Source organism: Harpia harpyja, chromosome 6, assembly GCF_026419915.1.
Source record: "Harpia harpyja isolate bHarHar1 chromosome 6, bHarHar1 primary haplotype, whole genome shotgun sequence".
Lineage (NCBI taxonomy): Eukaryota > Metazoa > Chordata > Aves > Accipitriformes > Accipitridae > Harpia > Harpia harpyja.
Window position 1 is genome coordinate 7,740,568 of NC_068945.1, and position 25,543 is coordinate 7,766,110.

Here is a 25,543-nt window from a genome sequence, read left to right on the forward strand (position 1 = left end):
CGCACGCCCCACGCACGTACGCGCCCTCCCGCACACGCGCGCGGCCACGTATATATCCGCACAGAGGCGCAGGCACGAAGGGCCGGAGCGCGTTCGCCCACCCACCCGCCTCCCGTGTCATGACATGTCACGGCATACGCGCCGCGCCGCCCCACGCGGGGGAGCCGCTCCCCCGCTCCGCTCAACGTGGACGCGGCTCCTTTAAATGCTAATGAGGCGGCGCGAGTGCCGGCGCCGGCCCCCGCTGACTGTGTTAAAACTTCGGCGGGGCCATTTTGGGGGCAGTAAGACCCAGCGCGGGCCCCAGGGACACCCGCCGCCCCAGCGCCGCGCACCCGCCCGCCACTCACCCACCGCCCGCCAGCCACCATGAGCGAGGCGGCGGAGACCACCACCACCAGCACCGCCAGCCCGGCGCCCACCACGACCACCGCCCCCCCCCGCCGCCGGAGCCCCCGCGCCGCCGTCGCCCGCCGCCCCGGACGCCAAGCCCAAGAGCCCTGTCAGCGCCGCCGCACCGGGCGCGGTTGCTGGTGAGGCGGCTCCCGCCGCTGCTGCCGCCGCCGCCGCCACCACAACAACAACCGGCGGGGCCGAGACGGAGAAGAAAGTGCTGGGTGAGTACCGGGCCCCGCTCCCAACTTCCCGGGGCACCTGCGGCGGCGGGAGGAGGAGGAGGGCGCGGGGGGGCAGCAGCACATGGCCGGGGCCCAGCCCGGTTCTTCCCCCCCCCCTCCCTCCCGCCGCCCGCGGCTGTGAGTCAGGCTGCGCTCCGGGAAGGCGGCTGTGCCTCCTCCTTCTCTTCGCCGCCCCCGGCCGGGGGGGAGCCGAGCGGCGCCTGGCCGGGACGCCAACTCGGGATTTGGGCGGGAGCACCTGTGTCGAGCGGCGGCGGCGTCCCCTTCCCCCGACCGGTCCCGGAGAAGCGCCCGGGGCCGCGTTGCGCGGCCCCGGGCGCTTCTCCGGGACCGGTCGGGGCTGGTGAGTGAAGTGCAGCCATGTTGAGGGGCTTCCCGGCACCTGCCGCCGTGCCCCGGAGGGATATCTCCCCTTGGCAAACCCTGCGTGCCCCCCTTTGATCTGAAGGTCTTCGCACAACTTTTCTCTCTATAAAGATTACTGCTTTAATAATGCCTCCAAGTTTCGTGGTTTGGGTTTTTGGTTGTTTGTTTGTTTCTACTTTATTGATAAAGAGGCAAGCAAAATGCCAAGTTGCCATCTCTGCTCGAGCCCAGTGCGTAGCTAGTGTGTTTGTTTTTTGTTTTTTGTTTTTTTTTTTCCCCATTGTGATTAAACAGGATCAACCTGTTGGAAAGGACGAGACTTCAGTCTGCAGTGGAAATAGGGATCTTCTGTTTATAACTGCGTAACTTTAAGAGGTTAGTCAAGGCAGAGTTGAGGCTGACTACTAGTGCAGAGTCCTGAACCTTTGCTAAGGAAAGACAGTATCTTCTCTTCTGAAGGGAAAGACTGAGTCTTACTGCAGCAGATAGAGGAGCCAGGTAAAGGATTTCTCTGGAGCTGAGGTAGGAAGGATTCTAGCAAAACAAAAATTGGAGGTACAGTTTGTGTGATTTCCACACCCCCCCCCCCCCCCCCCCCCCCCCCCGTTCTGTTCTCTGATTTGTCAGTAATCAGTCAAGGCACATCCATATCTGTTGGTATGTCTGGCTGCTTCTTGCCTTAACGTGGCTTGTTTCATTCTTGGTAATGTTTTAATTGTGTTTTATCAATTCCTGTTGCTTGGAGAAGGGGAAAGAAAAAAAGTGAAGGCACAAGTGCCTTTCCTGGTCCAGCAAGAAAAAGAAAACCACCGTGGTGATGGTTTTGCATGCTGGCCTTATTGCTAGGCAAGCTTTTTTGCAGGATTTGTAAGGAAAATGATCATGGATAATGCTAATTGAAAATGGACTTATGTTCAAGTCTGCCTCAAATATCCCTGTTAATGGTCTTGTAATTATGTTCACTTAAGTCTCCTCTTACAAAGATCCCATTAGAAGCAAGGTCTGATGCTTGCCCAGGGCATCCAAATGTCTGACTTCTAGGAATAAGGATAAAGGTTAGTCAACTTTCTCTTCTCTCTTGGTCACAGGAAGCTTTAGCTTTCCGTGTTAAAACCAATGGAAAGGCTATTTTGTCATGGGTAGGAGTGGCTGATGATCGTTTCCTTTGATGGTGTCAGGGTACAGCATCTTGTAGAAATATGTGGGCTTTCACTTGCTGGTGGGATAGGAGTCATCATATCAACTACCTTCTCTGACTCGTCAGTAAAACTGGTTATGGTTTTCTCTGGGCTTGTCCTCCTCCTTGCCTCATCTCCCTGCTATGACTGCTCAGGCTTAACAAAGGCTGCACCACGGCCACATGCATGTTCAGATGTTCAGTGTCGTGCTGTTGTGTCTTGAGGTTCTTTCCCACCCCATGGTAGTGCTTTGGGGAGACTGTAAGACTAGTGTGGGTAGGGAATGGTATTTCCCCAGTACACTGTGTTAGGGAATATATTGGAGACTCACCCGTGGTCTCTGGCAGCTTGTGTGAAAGGAGCAATGTTGCTGTGAGGCTGTGTGTGTGGATGTCCACTTTGCAGCAGCTAGCTGGCCATGTAGAATGGGTTTCGAGTACCTCTCCTTCCACCAGCTTTCTGACTCCTCTGAGGGTTTTTGCCAGGCTTCCTAGGCTTCTCGCCCTCTTCCTAATCTGATTGAAATAGGCCAACAGATTCGATAGCTGTTTTGTGGGGGAGGGAATGGATGATGGTAGCGGAATCAGTGGTATTAGCCTTGTTTCTTAAAGCAGACTAAAACCTGCATGTGCCTTTGGCACCTGTTTCTGTGCTTCTTGTTTTCCCCCCCCTCCCTTCCTCTCCTGTTGACTTGTCTTAGTGCAGTGAGCTCTTGCTTATAGCGAGTGCCTTTGTGGTAGCAATAAGAGTCTGTACCTAGTGATGTCCCCGTGAAACTAAACCTAAAAGCACAACTATAAATGTTGATGCTTAAGAATGTTACTGTTACTGAATCGGTACTAGGCAGTGGAACTAAGGATTTTTATTTCTGTAAACAAGAAGTCTTGAGAATGGATGCTGTATTAAGTAGAGCCCTTTTCTCTAGGAACTGTCTCAGTCTTAACTGGTTTTGCTGTTTCTAAATATGATCATTTTTCTGCTAAAGTGTATTGAAGGAGACCAAAACCCTCGCTTCTAGAAGTGCATTGAGAAATGGCCTGTTAGTACTTTCAGTAACAGCAACGGTGCTACAGTGGACTGCTGGCAGCAAACATTCCTACTTTAGCTCTGTATTGAGGGGAGGAGAAAGAGGTTGCTCCTTTTGTCTGTCAGAGGGGTATATAAGAATGGCAAGACTGCATAAGACCAAAGGTCTGTCTAGCTTTGTCATCTCCTAGTGGATATGTAGGGAAGAATGCAGGTGCAGAGCAGATGAAGGTAAGGATTTGCAGTGTGTTCTTCATACCTCTAGCAGACTGGCTTGGACTTCTGAACTGGAAATTGTCTCTAGATTATTTTCCTTTTAATTGCCTCTTGGGTTCTTCCCACCCCCCAAACATATGTAAGGTTTTTAACAAGCAGTCATCTGTAGGTGACTAGACCCTTTTCAAATAAGTACTATGTAGATTGCTTAGATAGTTGTGGTCATGCTATGTAATAAGTAACATCCATTAAAGTCTAGAGCCCCAAATTCTCCCTTTCCTACAGGTTTGAAAAGTACAAGTTTGTAGTCTCCACCCAGTTGCTGAGAGGGAAGGAGAGGTTGAACTACCTCCATCGCTGTTGAGTTCCTCCCACATGTTCCTATATGTTGGAGGAACAGGTTTCACCAGATCCTATAAGACGCTGCAGTATGGCTTCTAAGTAAGGTGCTATTTTGGTGTTGAGACAGGAGCTTGTTTTGATCCTAGAAGCCTTGGAACATAAAGTTGGTTAGTTCGTAATGGGTAAATCACAGAAGGTCCCTAGAAGTTGGAATATAAAAAAAACAAAACAAAACAAAAACATCTTGTGGGGTCTCATTTGATTAGAGTGATGTTGACAAAGTGAGAAAGAGCTTATCCGAAATAAGGATCTGCTGCCTCTCCATTTGAGAGAGTTGCATGGTGCTTGATACTGCTGCTTTGGCCAGTTCTGGTTTCCAAGGAAGAAAGGAAGGGTAACTGAGTGAAAGAGAGGACTTTTAAACAGCTTTCTTCAGCTATGTTTCATGTCTAGCTACTAAGCTAAAGAGAATTGATGAATGGCAGTGGGATTTTCAGCTTCACTGCCCATTTCTGGGATAAGAAATAAGAGATGGATGGATGGCCAATTCTGAAACTAGAGCTGGGCTTCATTCTAGATGCTGTGTGGTAAACTCCTGGCTGAAGAACAGCATGTTAAAGCACTGCTTCCTGCTACTGTGTTAGTATAAATTGAAGTGGGAGATGAAGGTACACTTTTGAGTATTAAGGGAACAGAATAGGTCTGGTTCATGTGCAGGTAGAAAAGTATTTTTGTAACATCCTTGTACTACTTCTGTTTTAGAGTAACTTGTTTTTCTTTCTAGCCACCAAAGTTCTTGGCACAGTCAAGTGGTTCAATGTCAGAAATGGATATGGCTTTATCAACAGGTATGTTTAAATTATGATAGTCTTATTTATACTGTACTAAGACTCATGGTACAGATAGTATGCCACGTGTTAGTAATTGCAACAGAGACCTGAGGACCTGACTACAAGTTCATGCAGTTGACAGCCAGATTTGGCCAGGCGTTCAACTAACTCACTCTGATATCATCTCAGGGGATGCCCCCCCCCCCCCCCCCCAAAGGTTGTGTGTATGGGGAGAAAACAGAAAGGGTCAAACTCATTACAAATTTGGTCTGTTACTTGTTTCTTATGTTTACTTTTACTACACCTTTAATGAGCTGTATGTTCTTTCATGACTGCCTGGCTTTTTTTAAAGGTGCAAGTAAGGTTGGAAGATGAGGGGAAATACTCTTGGATAAAAATTCAGGTGTTAAGTGATTGGTCAAAATAATTATTCTAAATACACACTGAGATTCTCTGATATCATCTAACTGAAGATATTCTGGGCCTGGGTTTACAGGAATTCTCTTTGTATCTCTTCTTATTCTCCTCTGAACATAACCAAACTTCTGAATGGCATTGTTAATCCACATAGCTGTAAGTGATATTGATCACACTCCAACCTTAGGTACACAAGACCCATGCTTCCGAGTTACTGGAGGAAACTCTGGCTTTTAAGGCTGGAATATGTGTGGGGTTGAGGAGCTTAAATGTCTTGTGCTTTATGAAAAACCTTTCATGGTTCTGGAGCCAGTTCTAGTACAGCATTAATCCCAGTCTCTGGAGACTACTATCCAGTGTTGTGTAAGCTTAGAAGAAAAGCTTGAATTAGGAAGTACTCTTAAAGTCTTTCATAGCAGTTGATGTGAGAGCCTTCAGCTGGCTGTGGTGTAATAACTTGTTAGCTTTCTTCCTAAACCGAAGTCTACTATTACTTCAGTCCAGTGCAACAAGTTTTGGATTATGCGTTATCTCCACGAACTCTTTGACCTGCCTGTGCCCTCTGCAGAGAAGGAATTGAGTGAACAGATGGCAAGGTCTAGGCTCTTTCTGTTGTATGGGGACACAGAATCAAGGTCTCAGACCTGTCTTCATGTTTTGGATGCGGAAGCCTGAACTGGCTGGCCTAATCCAGACAACCTCATGTTCATGTCTGGGTTCCCCTCCAGTGGACTCTCCTGACACCTCTTGTGCATGGTTGCTTTGAGTTTCACTGAAAGGAGAGCTCTGTTAACAGCTGTGGCCAGTCCTGTTGATAGTCTTGCTTGACCTCTGGGATAACAGCTCAGGTTGCAGCCCCTGTGGAAGTCTTTTTGGGGGGGTAGAATAGTGAAAGGCAAACAGTCCAGTCATTTACTCTGCCTCATGTCAAAACAAAATATTGAATGTTTGCCAGAATATTACAGAGAACCTCCCCCTGTCCCCTCACCCTTCTGAAGGGTGGGGAGTCCTTTCTGCTGTCAAGCATATGACCCTGGAAATTCAGAGCAGGGTCTTGGTAGCATAGACTTACACAGAATGTATGGAATCCAGGGGATGTACTACAGGCTGGGGGAAGGAGGGTTTCACTTGTGAAGTCAGGGATTTCTATTTAAGTCTCTTAGTCTAAACTCTTACGACTTCTCACTTTCTTTTCGCAGAAATGATACCAAAGAAGACGTGTTTGTTCATCAGGTAAGACAGCAGTAATTGTACTTAGAGATGTGCACTGTGATAGGTTTCTAATGCAACTTTCTGAAACAGCCACCCAACCTTGTCCTGGCTTCTTCTTAGGATATTTGCAGCAAATACCTTGAATGGACATGTATGTTGACATTTTTGAGGGAGGAATATTAGGGTGTGTTTTCCTTCTCTCTGGAGTTATAACTGAAGGAGTAGGTATTACAGCCCCTTATGCTTTCTTTCATCTGCTCCGATTTGAACACTAAAGGTTTTTTGGCATGTTTTTTGTTTTGGTTGGTTGTCCCTCCCTGGGGAGATGACTCGTCTGTTCTGTAAATACCTTGCTACTTGTTGTCTGTCCTGCCCTCCCCCCCTGCTTTTCCCCATGCTCCTTGTGTCTTCTGTTTCTTCCTACCCTCCTCATTTGCAGGTCTCTTCTGACTGCCCTCCCTGGTATTGGAGAGAAAGTGATCTAGTCTGGCTCTTGACCAGCCTGGGTTGCCATCAGCTGTTGCTGCATGCGGCAGCTGCTCTTAGGAAAAAGAGGAGGAAGGCTGTGTGCCAAGTGTGCCCAAGCAGAGAGAGGTTGCCCAGCAGCTTGTCATTGGTTAACTTTCCTTGAACTGTCAGTAGGCTGTTCTAAGTTTATACCTTGACTCTCAGGTGGCAGGCAACTAATGGGAAGACAGAGCATGCTGTCTCCATGCTGGTGCAAACTGATTAGTTGGCTTAGGTCTGGTTTTGCATCATCTGAGACTCTTACTCCACCAGAAAATGAAGTACTGCCCCTGGAGCTTGTCCCATATGAAATATCTGCAGCCCCACGTGATCCTTAAAAGCATGAGCTTTCTCTGTGGTGTAAGTGGCAGTATTTCCACCAAATGTAACCAGGAAACTTGCACTCAGAGTTTGTCACAGAGGAGGAGGATATGTGCATATGTAGTTGTATTAAATGTGCTGGTCAACATTGAGAGTTCCTGTGGCTTCATGACTAAATAGCCTGTGATAACTGTTTCTCTGGGTCGAGGACTGTAGACCCATTATCTGAAAATGGATGAAGCTGGGAGGGAGTAAGTCTAGTGCCTGTAATGAGTGAATATGATGTTGGGAGGTACGTGCAGTACACATTCCTGGTTCAGCTGGTGGATTTGGGAGCAAGAGCCCTCAATGCATGTACCGATTTCTAGTGGTCACTCTCCTTCCTTAATGCCCGTGTGCTGTGTGCATGCCAATAGAGGTGCTGCATCTGCAGCCTGATGGGAGTATGTCCAGAGGAGGGTGAGAAGAATTCTAGTAACAGAAACATGTTCTGGTTAGGCAGCACTGTAAAACTACCTTGAAGGCAAATGAGGTCTCCTTGAGACCTATGAGAAGATATCCTGGAAAATGGTGGTTGTGCTGATGACAGAAGTAACATGGATCAGTGTTACTCTGCTTGGGAAGGCTGCCTGCAGAGACCCAAACAGTGAAGGTCAACAGCAAGGTAGTATTATCTGTGCTGTTTTGTCTCCTATACCTGTGGAGAAGATTATTCACCTAAATGGAAACTCCTGTGTGTGTGTGAACTTATTTCCCATCTCCTGTGGCTGAAATCCTCTCGGAGTGAGCAGTGAGCAAAACTGGCATGCTGTTTCAGAAATACCGCATCACGTGCAAGCCTGCATCCAATTAACCCTCTTGGTGGGCTGTGCATGGCAGAGTAGATGCTTCCAGCTCTGGCCTGGGTTGGCTGCAATCAGATGTTCCTCAGCTCTTCCATCTCGAGCTGTTCCTGTACATGAATGTGCTTGTTACCAGAGCCTGGGGCTTTCTGGCCAGAGTTCCTGATGGGGCCGCCTGGCGAGGGAGGCAAATCCATGGCGTAAGCAAACATCCTGCTGCAAGCTCCAGCTCCCTCTCCACAGTTAGTGCTGGTTCTGCCCCTCCTCCCTGTGCCTGTCCCGGGAGGGGCTGGATTACATGCCTAATCCCTTCAGAATAAGGCTGACCTAGTTGAATAGATACAGCCTCCTCCCTGCCTCCCCCGCACACATCCGCAGTGGGGAGGGAACAGGCCGATCTCATGATTGGAATGGGGGTTAACGCTGGGTGTCTGGCTATTGGATGCTATTTATAAACCTAGTACAGATTAAAATGCTTTTCTCTTTAGGGCATGCATGGCTTGCTTTGAATTAACCCTTTGTCTTGCGGGGGGCCCAAGCAGTGTTTTGGGGAAGGGCAGTTCTTTACCTGCTTCGTCTTGCTTGCATCCTTGTCCGGTTGGTTAATGCAAGGTGCTGTCTGGGGCACTGTGTAGGTTAGAGGTGGTGCGAGCAATAGGGATTGATCTGCCTTGTGGGGTGGACTGTGTCTGGGGGGGACGAGGGTCTTGCAATTTGACACCATTTTAAAAGTGTCAGTAGCCAGAGAAGTCCAGCTTAATTAGGCATAGTTTGAACAAACAAGCAGCATCTCTTCTGCTGCCCCGGTCTTTCTTTTTCTTTACTTCACTGGATTGTGTTCACCTTGCACAGCTGGCGTGTGTGCACTAGTAACTGGTGTAACAGATTTTGGCTATTGCTGTGATAATGCTGGATGTGCACGTGATGTGGTGCTTGTGAGGATATGGAAAGAACTCTTCCAAAAAAATACTGAACTATCTGTGAAGACTCTTAAAGTTCTCTGTTCATCAGTGTCCCCTTGGGAAAGGAAAGGCTTTGTCTTAATTGTTGAGTGCTGTCTGTGTTAACACAGAACATCTGTCTTTTGAATCAAAGAAGCTGGAGCCTGCGGGATGCTGGTGAACAGTAATAGGGAGAGTAGTGCTCTCTCCCCTCTGGATATACAGAGTAAAAGTCTTTTCATCAAGCTTAGAGCCTAGGCTTGTTAGAGGCTTATTTCAGCAATGTTTACCTGCAGCTGAAGTAGTAAGTAGTAAAGCCGTATAGTTTCTGCTCTGAATTCTAGGACTTACTTGAAATTGTTCCTGGTTACCTTTATAAAACAAACCCTAGCCTGCTGTGTGGCAGCCTCTATTTCCTGTTGGCAGGTTGTTCAGTTGCAAGTCTGAATTTTTGAAGTTTCTGTCTATAAAGCTGGAACAGAACATGCGGAATCCTGTTGGATTTATCTTCCATTACCCTTCTTGGGGGATGCTTGAGGAGATTTGTTAATCTTAAGCACACCCTCTGCTGAAAAGAAACCTGGTAGTCCTTTCTTCCTCTGCACTTAAAAGAAGGGGGAAGGAGTTTGAAATACAGCTTGTTGACATGTCCATCATATGCAGAGTACAAGTCTTATGAGTTTGAGTCAGTTGTCTCAGTACAAGTGGTAGCAAAAGATTTAAACAATCTGCAGTGAAGATAGTGATTTTAGTATTAGTATATAGCATTTATGGAAAAGCTAGCAGTTCCAGCTGATTTTAGAAATGGGGCAGTTACACCAACAGGTCAGCAGAAAGTGAACAAAGCTGTCTCAGCTGATGGTGGGAGTCTCTGCTTGCTAAAGTAATTCCCAAAAGAATTCTCTTGAGCAGCTCATTCTCTTCCTGTATAAAAAAACAAACAAACAAACCAAAACCCAAAACAACCCTCTTGGGTTGTTTTTGCTTTGGTAGCAATAATAGGTATGCTCTTGCATTCTTCCTTTAAGCTGTTCGGGATGCTGCAGGGTACAGGGAAAGGTGTGGCTAGATGTACAGCTAAAAGGACATGCTGGCCTATTGCCTGAAACACAAAGGGGGCTGTATTCAGCAACAATGAGAATACTTTTCCTAAACTGGTCAAGCTCCACTTTAAACTGATTAGAACTTTTCCTTCAGTGGGAAATATTTCGGGGCTATTGTTGACTGAAAGAATATAGTTGCCATGCACAGGCAACAACTCAACTGATCTTTGTTCTGCTTGTTTGTCATATCTGTCTGCAGTTCAAGAAAACTGTCTCTTCTGTTCCTGCCCTGCATCCTATTTCTTAAGCCAGATATGTGCCCTCTATTTCCCTGTGTGCTTCTATCTACTGGCTCTGCACCTGCCTCCATGCTTACAAAAGATGCCCTTATCAGGAAACTTCAAGTGAATTGGTCTTTAATAATCTAAGGGAACTTCAGTAAAAGGCTGGCTACTAGATTGGCTTGTACAATGTGTGTGTTTTGGTGGTGTTTGGGTTTTTTCTCCCCCAGCCTCTTCCAGTTTGTGAACCCTTACCTAATGAACAGATAGTAGGCTTGTCTTGCTGACTGCCTTTTGTGGAATCCTAGAAATACTCCACAGAGTGAAAGGTATCTGTAGTTGACAGGCTGAAAATCACTTCAGGAGGTTTGAGTGTTGCTGTGAGTCTGAGGAGGTTTTCAACTGGTTTTGATCCAAAGCCATGTCGTTAATAGTATTTTGGTGTTTCTGTCTAGGAGATGACTAAGACTGCAATTGTCTGGTCTGGTACTGTTCCTGTGTTCTTTAGGGACTCACCTAATTTTTGAGGGTCTCCTTACAGTGCTTAGGTAAAATGCTTATTTGTTACGCCAGGGATACAGTAATTCTTCCTGAGTTACTATGAGTTGCCATGATACCTTACAGTTAATGCCATTTTCTACAAAAATGGTCCTGGTCATAAGTTCTCTGTAGATGGTCTACAGGTCTCCTAATGGCTGTGAAGGCATGGGTCATGCTTGCTGCTGGAGCTGCCTTGGTACAACTTGCAGGAGATCAAACACTCAGTGTGAACTGTGTTCATACAGAAATATGTAATGATCTGGATATTTAGTAGGCTTGCCAGAGGGGATTCTGGGGCAACAGCTGATTCGTAAACTCGTAAGTACTGAGAAAGGAGTAAACCTTGACTGAGTATTAGAGGGCCTGTGGAGTAAGAGAGACATCTATGTATTTGAAATATCTTGGTGTGGCAACCAATCTCATGTGTAGAGTTGGGATTGTAGCAGAAGAATACTGTCCTTTCCTCATCTACAGGACTATGAATGTGTAAGATAATGAGTAAGATAAAATACATTTTTCTGTATCTTCTTTCTTTAAAGACGGCGATAAAGAAAAACAACCCACGGAAGTATCTGCGCAGTGTTGGTGATGGAGAGACTGTAGAATTTGATGTGGTCGAGGGAGAGAAGGTGAGAGATTATGGAAACTTAGGGGTGTGGTCCAACAGTTAACATCACTCTAATGGGGAATAACACACAACCTTAGCTGTGTATCTGGTGTTTTTGTCTAATGTGTTAATCCCTGGGGTGGTGGCATTCATACAGTTTTTCTGTGGAAGATCTGTTTAAAGGCTTCATTAAGAAGTATTTCTAGATATGTATCGAAACTGTAACTACATTCTAGTCCTTCTAGAATCTGTAACTTACTTGATAGAGCATTTGAAGCTTGCAGCCTGCCCAATGATCATTAACTGAGGCATATGTTGCCCTGAAGAATTTGTCTTAGAGTCTGGTAGCTTAATAACTGTAAGAACCTTCAAGTTCTTTGTGCTTGTACTTTCTCAAACGTTTTCTGAGCTTTTTTGATTTTTTTTTTTTTTTTTTTTATTTCCCCCCCCGCTCCCCATTAATCAGTTACTTCTTGCTTCTTCCTCTGAACTCAGCCTGGCTGATAGGGTCTTAACTCAACCCCATAACCAAGAGTTATGATCATGAGAATAACAAACCTGCTTTTGCACTATGTGGGAGGAAGGAATCTCTGCAGCTTGGAAATGATGCAAAAAAGCCTCTTTCCTGTTTCATCTTCTCCCTGTAGCTGGTTGTTCTTTCCTCACACCACCCTGGATTACTTTCTTTTGGCCTTTTAGGGTGCAGAAGCAGCTAATGTCACTGGTCCAGATGGAGTCCCTGTAGAAGGCAGCCGCTATGCTGCAGACCGGCGCCGCTATCGACGTGGCTATTTTGGCCGACGCCGTGGACCACCTCGAAGTGTAAGTTTAATTTCTTTAGTGGTGGTCATCCTGCCTCCTCAGCAGTCTTCCAGTCCCCTCATGAGAGGGAACTACAGCTTCAGCACTGGCATATAGTAAACTGTCAATGCTTAACTAAGGTGTGAGTGTTCTTCCGTAATAATCTGGGTTCCTCCAGCACATCATTGATGCTGATACTGATATTTTCTGTTACTGGGTGTCCTGTAGGCCCTCCTTTGGAATGTCTTTCTGGAACGCATTAAAAGCATCTCTTTGGGTGTTGAGGTATCTGTTTGTTTGAAGAGTAAACTCAAAGGAGTGAGACGCCCAAGTTGTTCACCATGCCCTTTACCTGAAGCCAGGGGAAGTATTTATATTGCTCCAAGTAGCATAACTGTAACTTGAAAGGGTTATTTGGAAAATGGGCTTTGTTTAGAAGTTCGTCACTTTTGCATGGCATGGTAGTAGTTTGACCAACTAGTTGAAACCTCCATGTATCATCCCTTTGTAGGCCTCTGCCTACAGCAGTTCAGTGTAAAGTTAATGCTTTTTTTTGTTAAACTAGCTATGCACAGCTGTTCATAACATCTGCAAGCTTTCCTAAGCAGCTTCCCTGCAAGTTTTTGCAGAGGGAGAAGTAAGTATGAGGTACTTGGCTGTAGTTCTAGCAGTTACTACGCCTGTCCATGTTGTGCTTGTGCTAAATTGGTGCCTAGAACAATCCAACAAGCTGGAACATACTCTAGGCTTGATTATCTTTTCTTTGATAGTTGAGTCTGTGATCATCACTTGCAGAAATGTGTGAATGATCCAATATGAGAGCCCTAATGGAAGTCTCTGCCCAAGCAGCGTAACTCTTTTCTCATCTTGTTCTACAGAGTTGACAGCACAGGGGCAAACAGAACAAGTGTTATCAAATCCTTCCTTAAAGCCTAGCTGTTTATACTAGCTATCATGAGGTCTCTTCTTTAATCCTGCTAGACACCACTGAGCCTTAAATACATGAAAGGTGTTCTTTCAGAGTCCCTTGGAGACAGCTAGTATTTGGTGCTGATAACTGATGGCTTATTACTGAGTATGTCTTTGTTTTTGTAGCGATACAGTCTGCAAGCTTCAGCTTTCACGCCAAGTGGCAAAGAACTAGGATGCTTGGTTTTGTTCAGCTTTTTGATGTTTCCAGTCTTACCTGTTAGCTCATGAGCCAGCTACGTTCCAGTATGTGTTCTGTTTCCTTTTGCTCTCCTGAGATTAAAATCTCCCTCAACTGTCTTTATTGGGAGTCAGTGCTGTAGTTGGTGGTATTGGTGTTGTCTTGGAGTTGCTTCAGATTTTAAATGAGCAGATGTATCAAGGCTTAGACAACCCTGTGTACTGGTGAGTATGGAAAACAGCTGTTTGTTTCTGTCTGAAGAGTGATAATGTGAGACCCAGCTTGGACATGGGGAGCATTCAGTCTCAGGGTACTCATGCTGGGACATGTTCTCTTGGATGTCTAATGCAGACTCATGCAGCTAAAAGTCTGGCTTGCGTGTGACACTAACACGCTTGGATCCTGGTACTTGAAGATATACACAAGGGGAACAAATTGTGGTATCACACTGTTTTTCTTTGGCTTGCTTCTGTCTGAGTCCCCAGACTGATTTGGTGTGGATACCAGACCTTAGCTGTTGTGTGACTGGTGCTTGATGTTCCATGAAGTCATCTCTCATTTCATAACCTAAAATGTACTGCTCTTTCTCTGGGACCATTGACTCTAGAAGAATTACAGCCTTCAAAACTTGCAAATGATAGTTTACAAAAGGACATTAACCTGGGTGTTCATTCTTTCCTTGTTTCCCTTTGTTCATGAGGTTTGTTGGTCCTTCTCTTTAGCTTATTGAGTATCCTCTGAATGTCGGGCCTTCCTATCAATGCATTGACTGCTCCTCTGGATTTGGTATCATCTCATAATTTTAAGAGTAAATTCTGTTTCATTCAGGGATGGTGAAGACCTTATAGTACCATTCCCTTAGCATGTCACTCTAACAGGTAACAAGGTAAACTCTGTGATTGCTGTGACCTTTCAAAGATGATACTGGCCAGGCAGTGATGTTGGCCAGCTCCTTCAGCACTCTTGAACGTATCCTGTGTAGTCACTTGTTTAAGCAATGGTTCCTTTTCATGTTTGAGCTCAGTCAGGAGTTCCTTATGCAGCCAAAGTTGATGTTCTGCTATGCCTGCTCAACTTTCTGCATGTTGCAGTGGACCTTTCTAGTGCTCTGAGCTGGTTTGAGGTGCAGCCAGTTCTGCTGGGCCTTCTTATCCGTTCACTGATTAGTTGCCTCAACAAGTCAAAGCTCCACTTCAAGGAAGTCTTTGCAGGGACTGTCCCTGAAGTTGGCCTAGGGTAGGTCAGTGAAGCCACTCAAACTTCTCCAGATACTCTTGTCATCCCCTGTGTGCTTGCTTTGATAGATCAATTGAGAGTAGTGTGGATCCTCATCTGAAGCTATCAGTATTTCCTTTTAGAGATTTTTCACTTGCATCAATTAACACATTCTTCACATTGAAACTGCATGTCTAGAAAGATGCTTCTTTCTAATATGCTTTTCCTTTAACAGGGCCTCCTCTTTCCCCTTCCATTCCCATGTGTGTAAAGGGGGAAGAAAGGTACCAATGTCTGTGAGCCATAGCAATATGTATACACTATTCTGTATGGTCCCATTAACGGGTACATTAAAGGTTGTGCCTCTCTATTTGAGGAAGTGTTTTTGTCTAACTGTCCTGCAGGATATTTGTGAGACAAGTTTGAATTGCCGATGGTATGGTGCTCTTGGGCTGTGTTTGCTGAAAGGATATTTACTCAGCTGCAGGTAACTGTTACTGCACACCTGAAGGAAAAGGTTTCAGTGTACCCAGGCCTGCTATGCTTAAAGATCTACTAGGCTGCAGAGGTGAAAGGTTTTCCCAGAGCTCAGCTGCCCACATCATCAATCCTGTATTTACTGAAAAAAAAAAAGTTTAATTTGTTGAGGTGACTTTTGACATGGTGGCCTTCTAGGTTTCAAGAACTCTTAACTGATGTCTGTTAGCAACTCCAGTCTAACCTTGCAGCGTAGCAAGAGTTGATTTATCCTTGCCTACTGGCATGGTTTTAGGCAAACTAAAGATGCCTATCCTTTGTCTGCCATGCTAACTCAAATGTGCCTGTACTCTGTGTGTAACTTACTGGGTCTGTTTTTGAACACATTGTGTGAATTTCCTGAGAGTGAAGAGAACCTTGAGGAATGAGAGGTATTTAACCAGCTCTAGTGGAACTGTGTCTGGATTGCATGGAGAGTTCTGTGGAGAGTAGACGTACTTGTTCATATCAGAAATTTAATTGTATCTACTACAGAAAAGAGGCTGTGCTCCTCACTAAACTATGACAACATAGATATGGCGTGGAGCTAGTGTCAAAATGTTAGAACAATGAATTGTGGAATAACCTTGAGAACCAATGATGTCCTCATTTACATATTGTTTGCATTACTAATACAAGAAGCCTCTGTACCAATGAGTTGGAAAATAAGTGAAATAGTTTGAGAGCTGTTTTATAGACTGAAACTATTTGTTGTAGAGAGGAGACCTGGAAAGATAAGTAGTATTATACAAAAGCTAGAGACTGATCTGAAGAGGTGTAAGAACAAACAAAGAAGAAACTAGGGGAAGCAGATGGGTAAAAACCTCATTGCAGTTACAGTTAATGCTTACAAAACTTTTCTTTGAGGGACAGCAATAAAATTTTGTGCCTTCTAGGGTTAGAGAAATCTGTGTGAGATCTTCATGGGGAATCACAGCCTGCCTGGCTATTTTGGCCTTCTTCAGAGGAAAGTATAGAGTGCAGCAGGCCAGCTTCATTCATTCATTCATCCTTTAAGACGACCTAATGTTTTGTTAGCGGGTATTACACTGAGTTGGAAGATACCTGTGGAGCAGATTGAATGAACAGGATCGTGTGGTGCTTTTAAGAGTACAAATAAAGCTTTCCTAATAAAGGAATGTAATCTTCCTATCAGTATAGTAAAACAGGACCTCAAAGCTCAGGTTCTGTTTTCTGGTCAAATTGCATCTGTTTCAGTGACTTCTGACAGCATAATTGCTTTATTCTGGGGCTATACTTCACTTCTGACCAATAGACCTAGATCAACTAACAGTGATACTAATGTAATGTGTTAATTGAATTTTTGTGATACTATAGAAGATGTAGGAAATTATCAAGACTTCTGGGCTAAGCAGTTCAGTTGCTTTGCTACTCTTGTTTTCAACTGATTGTTTAAGCCAAACCCATTTAAAATACACATAGCAACATTCAGTTCAAGATGAATAGGAAAGTGTTTGCGTTGCTTTTGATTAATGCTTCATAAGGTGTAGTTGTTCTTTCCGTTACTACAGGAGATGGAGTCTTTTATCTGAGATTCCAGTGCAGGCCTCTGTAGGGAGGAGTGGACTTGGGCTGTGCCATTAAAAACATGTAGAAATTTAATACTGCCTTTTAAGGAGCTGTGAATGTGATCCTGATTGTCAAATGCTAGAGGAGAGCTTTGGCTGATGAAAAATATTGTTGTGTGCCCCTCCCTGCAATTAGGTTGGTTGATGCTTTGTTAGCTTCTGGCACATTGCTCCTCAGACAAGACCTGCTAGGCCTTCATGGTTCCGTCACTGCAGCCCTAGAACTGAGTGCTGATTCCACGTGTGCTTGCTCAGAAATCCTAGGGAAGAGAAATAGTGATTATGCTGGAACATGTTCAGGGATTGTTTGTTTTTCATCCTCTCTGCCCTTCACATCTTGATGCTCTCTTCTCTTTCTGTGCTTTGCCAGTCCTCACGTGAGGAAGAGAGTGAAAGCAGGAGCAGCATTAGGCCCTTCCTTCACAAAGGGCAAATCCCAAGACCTCTGAATCGCTATTGCCACACACAATACTGGCGATGCTATTTCTTGCCTTACTGTCTTGAGACCCTTCTGACCACCCATCACAGGTCTATTAAACTGTATGGTTATCTAGGACAAAGCATCGTGGTACAAACAGGACAAATTTATATCTACTTTGTAACATCAGTAGTATAATGCTGTTGTAAACTCAGAAGTGTAATTTTCCTTTTGGGTTCTGAGTGTCTCAAGTACTTCTCAACTGCTAACAGATGCTACCTACTATTACCATCTACTTAAGTCAGTGGGAGTTCCTTTTGATATTTAGTTATCCTGATCAGTTTTATACATGAGAGAACATAATGGATAATGTTATCTATGATTGTGGGTTTTTAACTGATTTCTGGTTTCTCTCCACTCACCTCAGCAGTTGACCCTGTCATATTGTTAAGAATAGCCGGTATAGCTATTTCTAGGTGCAGCATGTGAAGTATTCCAGTTGCCTTTAGGCCATGTCTCTGTGCTTTTTGGAAACTTGGAGAGCTACAAAGAGTGCTTGAAATTTATTAATGCATTTGGAGGGTATTTTACTGTGGTGAGAGGAGAAGATTGTCCAGGTTGGTCACTGAGGTTCATTTAATTCCCCAAGATTTCTTGTTACAACCTGCAACACTCCAGCCTTTCTAAATGCTAATCATCATGTTATCTTAGCTAAGGAAAAGTTCACTGCCCATGCAGTTACCCGAGATTTGCCAGTTAAAATAGAGCAAAGCATGATGGTGGTGGTTAAAATAACTGTGTGGAATTCAAAGGAGACCTGTCAAATGCAGTGTAGACTACTGAAGGCTGTCAGGAAGCAATAGCTTTTGTTTCCTGCTGAATCAGATCCAGAAGATCTGGAAACAGAAGCCCATCTCTTGTTAAATTCCTTCTTTTTAAAGGGAAGAATGCTGTAGTGGGAATGGCTAATAATGTTACTTTATGAAATAGACATTACTGATGGCTGATAGTTAAAAAACAAAACAAAAAAACCCAAACAACAAACTAGACAAAAACCCAAACTGAAATACAGCTTTATCAGTTAACAACTAAAGGGGAAAGAACCACTGCATCTCTGAAAGGCTGAAAATGTTGACTGTGTAGAAGAGAAGAGTATTTGACATGATGTAGTACAGTTTTTCTATCTTTAAATTTTTTGATATTTTTGTGGGAGTTCTCTGAGGAATGGGGCTCTGTGTAGAATGAAGCCAGAAGTGGTCTCTGGCAAGTTTCAGTGTGATGTCTTTGAGTTAGCTTTCCAAATTCAGAAGTGTCCTGGTCAATGGCTGCCTCTCCATAACACATTTACCTCTTGCAATGCAGTGTTATGTCTTGAAATGCACTTGCATATGCATCGGAGAGAACTGTCAGGTTCTCTGCCTTTCTTGGCAGACAGGGAGGAGGCATCATCAGGTAGCTGCTTAGTCTGTTACGGTGAGGAACAAGGGCAGCCTTACTGGCTCTTGGTCTGTCCTACTCTTATCTTTGCTCAAATTAAAGTCTTCTGGGTATCTGCTGCTTCTTTTTACCTGATATGCTGGTGTTTCTGTACTGATACACTGTTTTTGAACTTGTTCAGATCGTTGGGCTTTATAGTTAATATACTGCCCATGAAATAACTTTAACTCTGTCTTCTGTTTTCTTTTGTTTGTAGGGTGGTGAGGGAGAAGTCAAGGATGGGGTCACAGAAGGAGGACAACTTCATCAACAAGTCAATAGGAATCCTACGTATCGTCCCCGCTATCGCAGGTTTGTACTATTTCCTTTGCTCATCATTATATTTGGATGCTTTTGTGATCTATACAGGCTTCATTAAGAGCAGGAAGCTGTATTCCCTGTCATTAATGTGTATGCAAATGGTAGGGACAGTGAGAAGCATTTTAATTACTAGGAGAAAGGTGAGCCATAGAAGTAGGGAAGGAAACAACTGTAGAATTTGTTTAATGTGTATATGTTGCTCAGAGTCAGGAATAGGTCAAGAAAGTGTGAAGAATTCTTTGTATCCTGTTACTTTTCACAGTTGAGCAACATACTGATGTGAGTTGCAGGGTCCACATCTTCCCAGCTGAACTCTAATGCTTTCCTGGACAAGTAATGAATCCAAATCCCACTTGATCTGGGACAGCCAGGCCCACCATCTGCAGGGGCAGGGTGTGCTTTATAGCTCTTGTGGACTGCAGACAGTAGTTTGCAGTTCAGCACTGGACTAGTAGGTTGTGCACATCCAGCTCAGTCCTATGTGTCATGCGGGCTTGGTTTTATGCACTGGTGCTACTTGTAGGTACAGAGGAAAGCCTACTGTTCAGTAGAAACTGAAGTTGTGTCCTCTTACAGGCCATTAGATTATATGGTAGCATTATAGTTACCTTGCAGTATCTTGTGCTAGTGGAGGGTATTGCTGTTGGTCAAGATTTAAAGTTTAGGTTCCTTGAGGGCTCCTAAAGGAGAAGGTAACAAAATAGGATTATTAGAGTTGTTCTTGCTAGAACTTTTGGAGAAGGGGGGTGCTAAAGAGACTGGAGAGCTTCGAGAATAATAAGATAAAACTCATCAAAATGATTGAAGGGGAAAAAAAAATGTGTGAAGAGTGGAAGTGACTGAGGACTCTGAGGCTGGGAGAAGAGAGAAGTGAAGATTGATTATAGAGGTCTGCAGAATAATTAGTAACATGAAAAGGATGGATGAAATTGCTTTTGCTTTTTCTTCTGATAAAAGAATATGCTGAGGAGCCTTTGAATGAAGGAAGTGGGAGACATGCTGAAGAACAAAGGGAGGTTCATAAAAACCATAGGACAGCCCAGGTTGGAAGGGACCTAAAAAATACCAACACCATCTGGTCTAACCTTTTGTGGGAAGGGGAGCCTAGATGAGATGATCTAGCACCCTGTCCAATCACATCTTGAAGACCTTCAGTGATGGGGACTCGACTACACTCCTGGGGAGGTTGTTCCAAGTAAATGATTGTTCTCACTGTAAATCTTTCTTATATTAAGACAAAACCTGTCCCGGTGCAACTTGTACCTGTTGCCCCTTGTCTTCTCAGTGTGGCTCCCTGTAAGAGAAAGCCTCTGTCCTCTTTGTAGCTGCCCTTTAAGTACTGGAATAATGTGATGAGTTTCCCCCATGAGCCTTCTCTTCTCCAGGGAGAAAAGACCTAACTCCCTCAGTCTTTCCTCATAGGTCAGTTGTCTGCAACCCTTTGATCATCTTGGCCCTCCTTTGGACCGTATCCAGTCTGTCTGGCTCCTTTTTGAATTGTGGGGACCAGCACTGGACATGGTACTCCAGGTGTGGCCTGATAAGTGCTGAGGAGAGTGGGATGGTCACATCTCTCTCTGTTACTAATGCCTCTGTGGACGCAGCCCAGGATCCATTTTGCCTTTGTTGCTGCAGTGGTGCACTGCTGACTCACGTTCAGGTTGCTGACTGGGGTTGTTATGCGTACAGCAGATTGCTGGAGCTTTTTGACACAGGATGTTGGCGATGTTAAAAGCTTGCATGAGCTTGGGGCAGACTGGTCAAATAACTAGAAGAGAACACCACTGTGATATCTCTAAACAGGCAAACTCTCTGGTGTGGGAAATCCCCAGCGTGGAAACCAGTTGGAGGTTGGGAGGCTATTTGGGAAGTAGGTTTCCTTGTCCTTATTTTTCCCTAGGGATCCATAGAATTGGGATAAACGGACACTTGAAGACTCAGTAGGCTATTCTTAGGTTCTTATTAAAGATCCCTTGGAGTTCACAGGAACACTGATGCTTTCCAGGGGGCTATGCAGAGTAAGTTGCTGAGTCATCTGTGTTAGTCATACTTTAAACTGGCCAGTGTAGGATTGTTTTCTTCATTTTTCCAGCCATAGTTCTGACATGACCACTCCAGCTTCCACCCTTTACTCTGACGGAACAATTCCATAGCTGAGGAATTTGGTGCAGTTAAAAATATCAGTGTGAAATAGTCAGCCTCTGACTATCATACCTTTTGAAACATTGCCTCACTTTTTTCACTGAATTCCTTTAAGTGGAAAAGCTCATTCAGATTCTTGGCTTCTTGTGACTTGTTTTATCTTGGAGAATGAGTGACAAGTTAAATAAAACACTGGATTACTTTCACTGGTGTTCTTAAGTGTTGTGACACGGTCCCCTACAATATCCTTCTCTAAATTGGAGATATATGGATTTGATGGGTGGACTGTTCAGTGGATAAGGAATTGGTTGGATAGTTGCATCCAGAGGGTAGTGGTTAATGGCTCAATGTCCACATGGAGATCAGTGATGAGTGGTGTCCCTAATGGTTCTGTACTGGGACCAGTACTGTTTAATATCTTCATCAATGACATAGACAGTGGGATCAAGTGCACCTGCAGCAAGTCTGCAGATGACACAAAGCTGAGCAGTGTGGTTGACATGTCTGAGGGATGGGATACCATCCAGAGGGACCTTGGGAGGTGGGCCTGTGTGAACTTCATGAGGATCAACGAGGCCAAGTGCAAGGTCCTGCACCTGGGTCAGGCCAATCACCAGTACCAGTGCAGGGTGGGGGATGAATTGATTGAGAGTAGCTCTGTGGAGAAGGACTTGGGGGTACTGGTGGATGAAAAGCTGAACATGAGCTGGCAATGTGTGCTTGCAGCCCAGGAAGCCAACCGTATCCTGGGCTGCATCAAAAGAAGTGTGGCCAGCAGGTCAAGGGAGGGGATTCTGCCCCTCTGCTCTGCTGAGACTCCCCCCCGGAGCACTGCATCCAGCTGTGGGGTCCTCAGCACAGACCTGTTGGGGGCGGTCCAGAGGAGGGCCACAAAAATGATCAGAGGGCTGGAACACCTGTCCTATGAGGAAATGCTGAGAGAGTTGGGGTTGTTCAGCCTGGAGAAGAGAAGGCTCCAGGGACACCTTATTGCAGCCTTTCAGTACTTAAAGGGGGCTTATAAGAAAGATGGGGGACAAACTTTTTAGTAGGGCCTGTAGCAATAGGACAAGGGTTAATGGTTTTAAACTAAAAGAGGGCAGATTCAGACTAGAAGTAAGGAAGAAATGTTTTACAATGAGGGTGGTGAAACACTGGAATGGGTTGCCCAGAGAGGTGGTAGATGCCCCATCCCTGGAAACATTCAAGGCCAGGCTGGACGGGGCTCTGAGCAACCTGATCTAGTTGAAGATGTCCCTGCTCATTGCAGGGGTGTTGGACTAGGTGACCTTTAAAGGTCCTTTCCAACCCAAACCATTCTAAAATTCTGCTCTCAAGGAGCTGATTTGTATTAGTCTGCCATTCACTCACTTGCTTCTCTTCATCTTGTCTTTGTCATCCTATCAACTAGCTTCAGAGGTCAAGTTCCATGTAATCCCCATTTTTTCATATGCACGTTTGTTCAAAAACCAACAGTAAGAGGTAAATAACAGTACAAGAGCAACAAGAAGCTGAATTTCATAGGAAATACAAGATTGTCCTTAATTGTAATGACTACATGTTCCATGCAAAATGGATCCATCCTTCTGGATGCTGGGTCTAGAACCACAAGCCTTCCACCTCTACTCTGAGCTTTTCTATCTGTGAACATTTGTGTTAAAGCTGGCTCTCTTCTGTGGGATTGTGGGAAATGGGGTGGGCTGCTGCTGCTTGTAGGGATCTGAGCAGAATAAACTTTGTTCCTGAAAGTCTTCGTTAGCATTGGGCAGTCAGGAATAGCACCACATCAAGTACAAGGAGGCACCTGAGCTTTTGCATGTGTTGTGGGTAAATCACAAGCTGGATAATTTGCCCATGGCTAATGGGAATTTATGCAGTTCTGGTGCATTTTTTTTTTCCTGTAAGAAGTATGATATATGAGTGCAGAATGCTTGTATTTGAGTTAACAGGGAGGTATTACTTGCATTTACATGCACTAAGTCCAGTGACAGTAGTCCTTTAAATTCCTTTGGAAAAGCTAAATTGGCTTTCGGGACTAGATAGCTGTGGATTAGTCAAGTCAGCTAATGGGAACTGGATAGTAGGCAGTGACTTCGTCATCACTTTTGGCTGTGTTTTGATGGTTTATAAACATACCTTGTTTATACTGGAAATGGGAGGAAATGTTCTTGCATACTTCAGGAACATGGACTTGATAGCTTAGTGTTAATGAGGTCCAACTTGCCTGAGTGAGATACATGCTATGCTGCTTTTTGTGGTTGAGAGGGACAACATAAGGCAAAGAGCAAGGATCCAGGAATGGTTTACAGGTGGAATTGAGATTCCCAGGGATCGCACCATTAATTGTGAATAGGACTGGGCTGGTGTATAGCTATGCCAAGGCTAACTTAGTAGTGGCCACACAGGCTGATTCTGCTGGCTTATTTATCCTCCTAGCCAGCAACTCAAATGGGCTAACTGCATCTTTATTGTAGGATAGACAGTAGAATATGCTGATGTAGCCTCAGCAGTGAAGAGACGCCCAGGTTGCTTGTCTTTCCCTTCCAATTATATGCCAGCCAAATTCCAGAGGGATGGTTTGCTAGCATTCAAAATTGTTAAAGATGGTATTTGGTTAGAGAGGCTTTTGCTGGACTAAAACTATGGTAGTTTAACCTTTGTGGGCTCCTCTCATACTTAACACCTATTTCTGCCCCTCTTCAGAGGGCCCCCACGTCCACGCCCTGCCCCAGTGGCTGGAGAGGCTGAAAACAAAGAGAACCATCATGAGGCCAATGCTATGAGTCAGCAGCCACTTCGCCGTGGGTATAGGCGCCCATACAACTACCGGCGTCGACCTCGTCCACCCAATGCTCCAGCTCAGGATGGGAAAGAGGTAAGCACGCCCCTGGCAAAACGCGGCAGAGGCCGAGTTTTGATGGGGTGAATGCTCAAGACCTTCTGTCCTGTGGGAGTTTTGACAAGTGTATTGTTGGTGTGCTGGAGGAGTCTGATGGCTAAGTCCAGAGTGCTCATGCTCGAAGGTAGCTGGTTTCATTGCCAGTTCCTTATGACCTTCTTGGAGAATGAGCAGCTTCTCTTAAATGAAACCAGCAGTGGGATAGGGTTTGCTTCTGGATAGTTCTTAATTGGGGTCAGACTGTAACAAATATTTTTGAAGTGGAGAAAAACAGTTGTGTCCATTTCCTGGACTGCTTGAGCCAGATTATTTCAGGGAACTGTTTGCAAACACAGATTTTTACCTTTGAGGAAAGACTTTCTCATCCTATGTCTGCTTGAGGTGGTCCCCTGACGGAATCTGCTGTGTAATACTTAACTATAGGCAATACACTAAAGTTTAATATTTTCTGAGGATTCATCTTCCTTGATTACTTTAAAACCTGGGTTATGCTGGCCCTACTACTGAACAGAGGAAGGGTCTAGGGGTCAGTCATTGCCTATAATAAAGGTTTATTGTGTCTCAGACAAAGGTGACTGAAACACCTGCTGAAAATCCTGCTCCGGTGACTGAGCAGAGTGGTGCTGAGTAATGTCCAGCTCCCCAGGCACCTTTACGATCCCTCAGGTAAGGAATATAGATAGTTCCTGTTCCCGCTGCTTTTCTTTCTCTCCTCTGCCTCTGTGTCTGTGTTTGTCACAAAGTAAACTTTGCTTTATAATCCTGATCTATCTGGTCTACATAGCAATAGCATCTGCTGATGAGTTAGTAATGTTTTGCTTTAGGGAGATACTGTACTCTCAGCTTATGGACAGGATAAGCCCGTCATGCTTATCCTGTCTGTTATTACAATAACTCCTTCTCCACCTGACATCTCACCTCTTCAACAGGGAAATGAAACTTAAACTGCATTTTTTTTAAATTTGACTTTTCAACAGGTGTCCTAAAATACAACTCAAAAGTAACACCAAAGAAACACACAAGCAATAAATTGTCAACAGTGATGACGAAAGCAAAGATTTTGAAACATCGGAACTTAAAAGAAAAAAAAAAATTTACCAGCAGCTGAGATCCAGGGAACGCCTGCAAGATAGATGCATGAAGAGAGAAAAAGAGAGCGAGATTCAGAAAGAGCAACCTCCCCAGTTTCAACAGCAACTGTGGGGTTTTTTGTTTTGGTTTTTTTTTTTTTTTTTTTTAGAATTTCACTGTTTCGCTAGTATTGAATTTTTTCAATTTTTCTTTTGGTATCAAACTGAAAAGGGAAAAAAACCCAACCAAAGAACTGAAATTGAAATCAAATGCTTTTTTTTTATTGGATGCTGGTGCTAAACCTCCCAGGTGTGATTATTTTTTTTTTTCTGTGCCAGTCCTGTTCACTACAGGACACGGGGAGGAGAAACTTCCGCTTTCCTTGGTAAGATCTATTTGAAACTGTGCAGCATGGGTGACGTTCCTCACAAATAAAAGTGATTTCAACTACCAAAAAAAATCTGGTTTAGTATGTTTTTTCATGTTTACTTTAAAAATAATTCATTATTTTAATCTAGCTGCTTCAGTATTGATATGTGAAAATGAGAGCTGCCTCTTTAGTATGTGTTGATGTATCTTGTCTAAAACTGTGCTGGATGATACATGTGCAGGGACATGGCTAGGTTAGGTGGATCTAC

The 25,543-nt window shown here is 44.5% G+C and overlaps 1 protein-coding gene across 1 annotated transcript; it reads left to right on the plus strand.

Moving 5' to 3' along the window:
- Positions 1 to 292: 292 nt before the first annotated feature.
- Positions 293 to 25,365, plus strand: YBX3 (Y-box binding protein 3). The gene is given in 10 exon segments (XM_052789683.1): positions 293 to 416; positions 418 to 617; positions 4,551 to 4,614; positions 6,213 to 6,246; positions 11,240 to 11,329; positions 12,007 to 12,129; positions 18,690 to 18,784; positions 23,639 to 23,810; positions 24,400 to 24,500; positions 24,812 to 25,365. Coding segments are annotated over 9 exon segments (891 nt in total). The 5' UTR covers positions 293 to 369; the 3' UTR covers positions 24,466 to 24,500; positions 24,812 to 25,365.
- Positions 25,366 to 25,543: the final 178 nt, after the last annotated feature.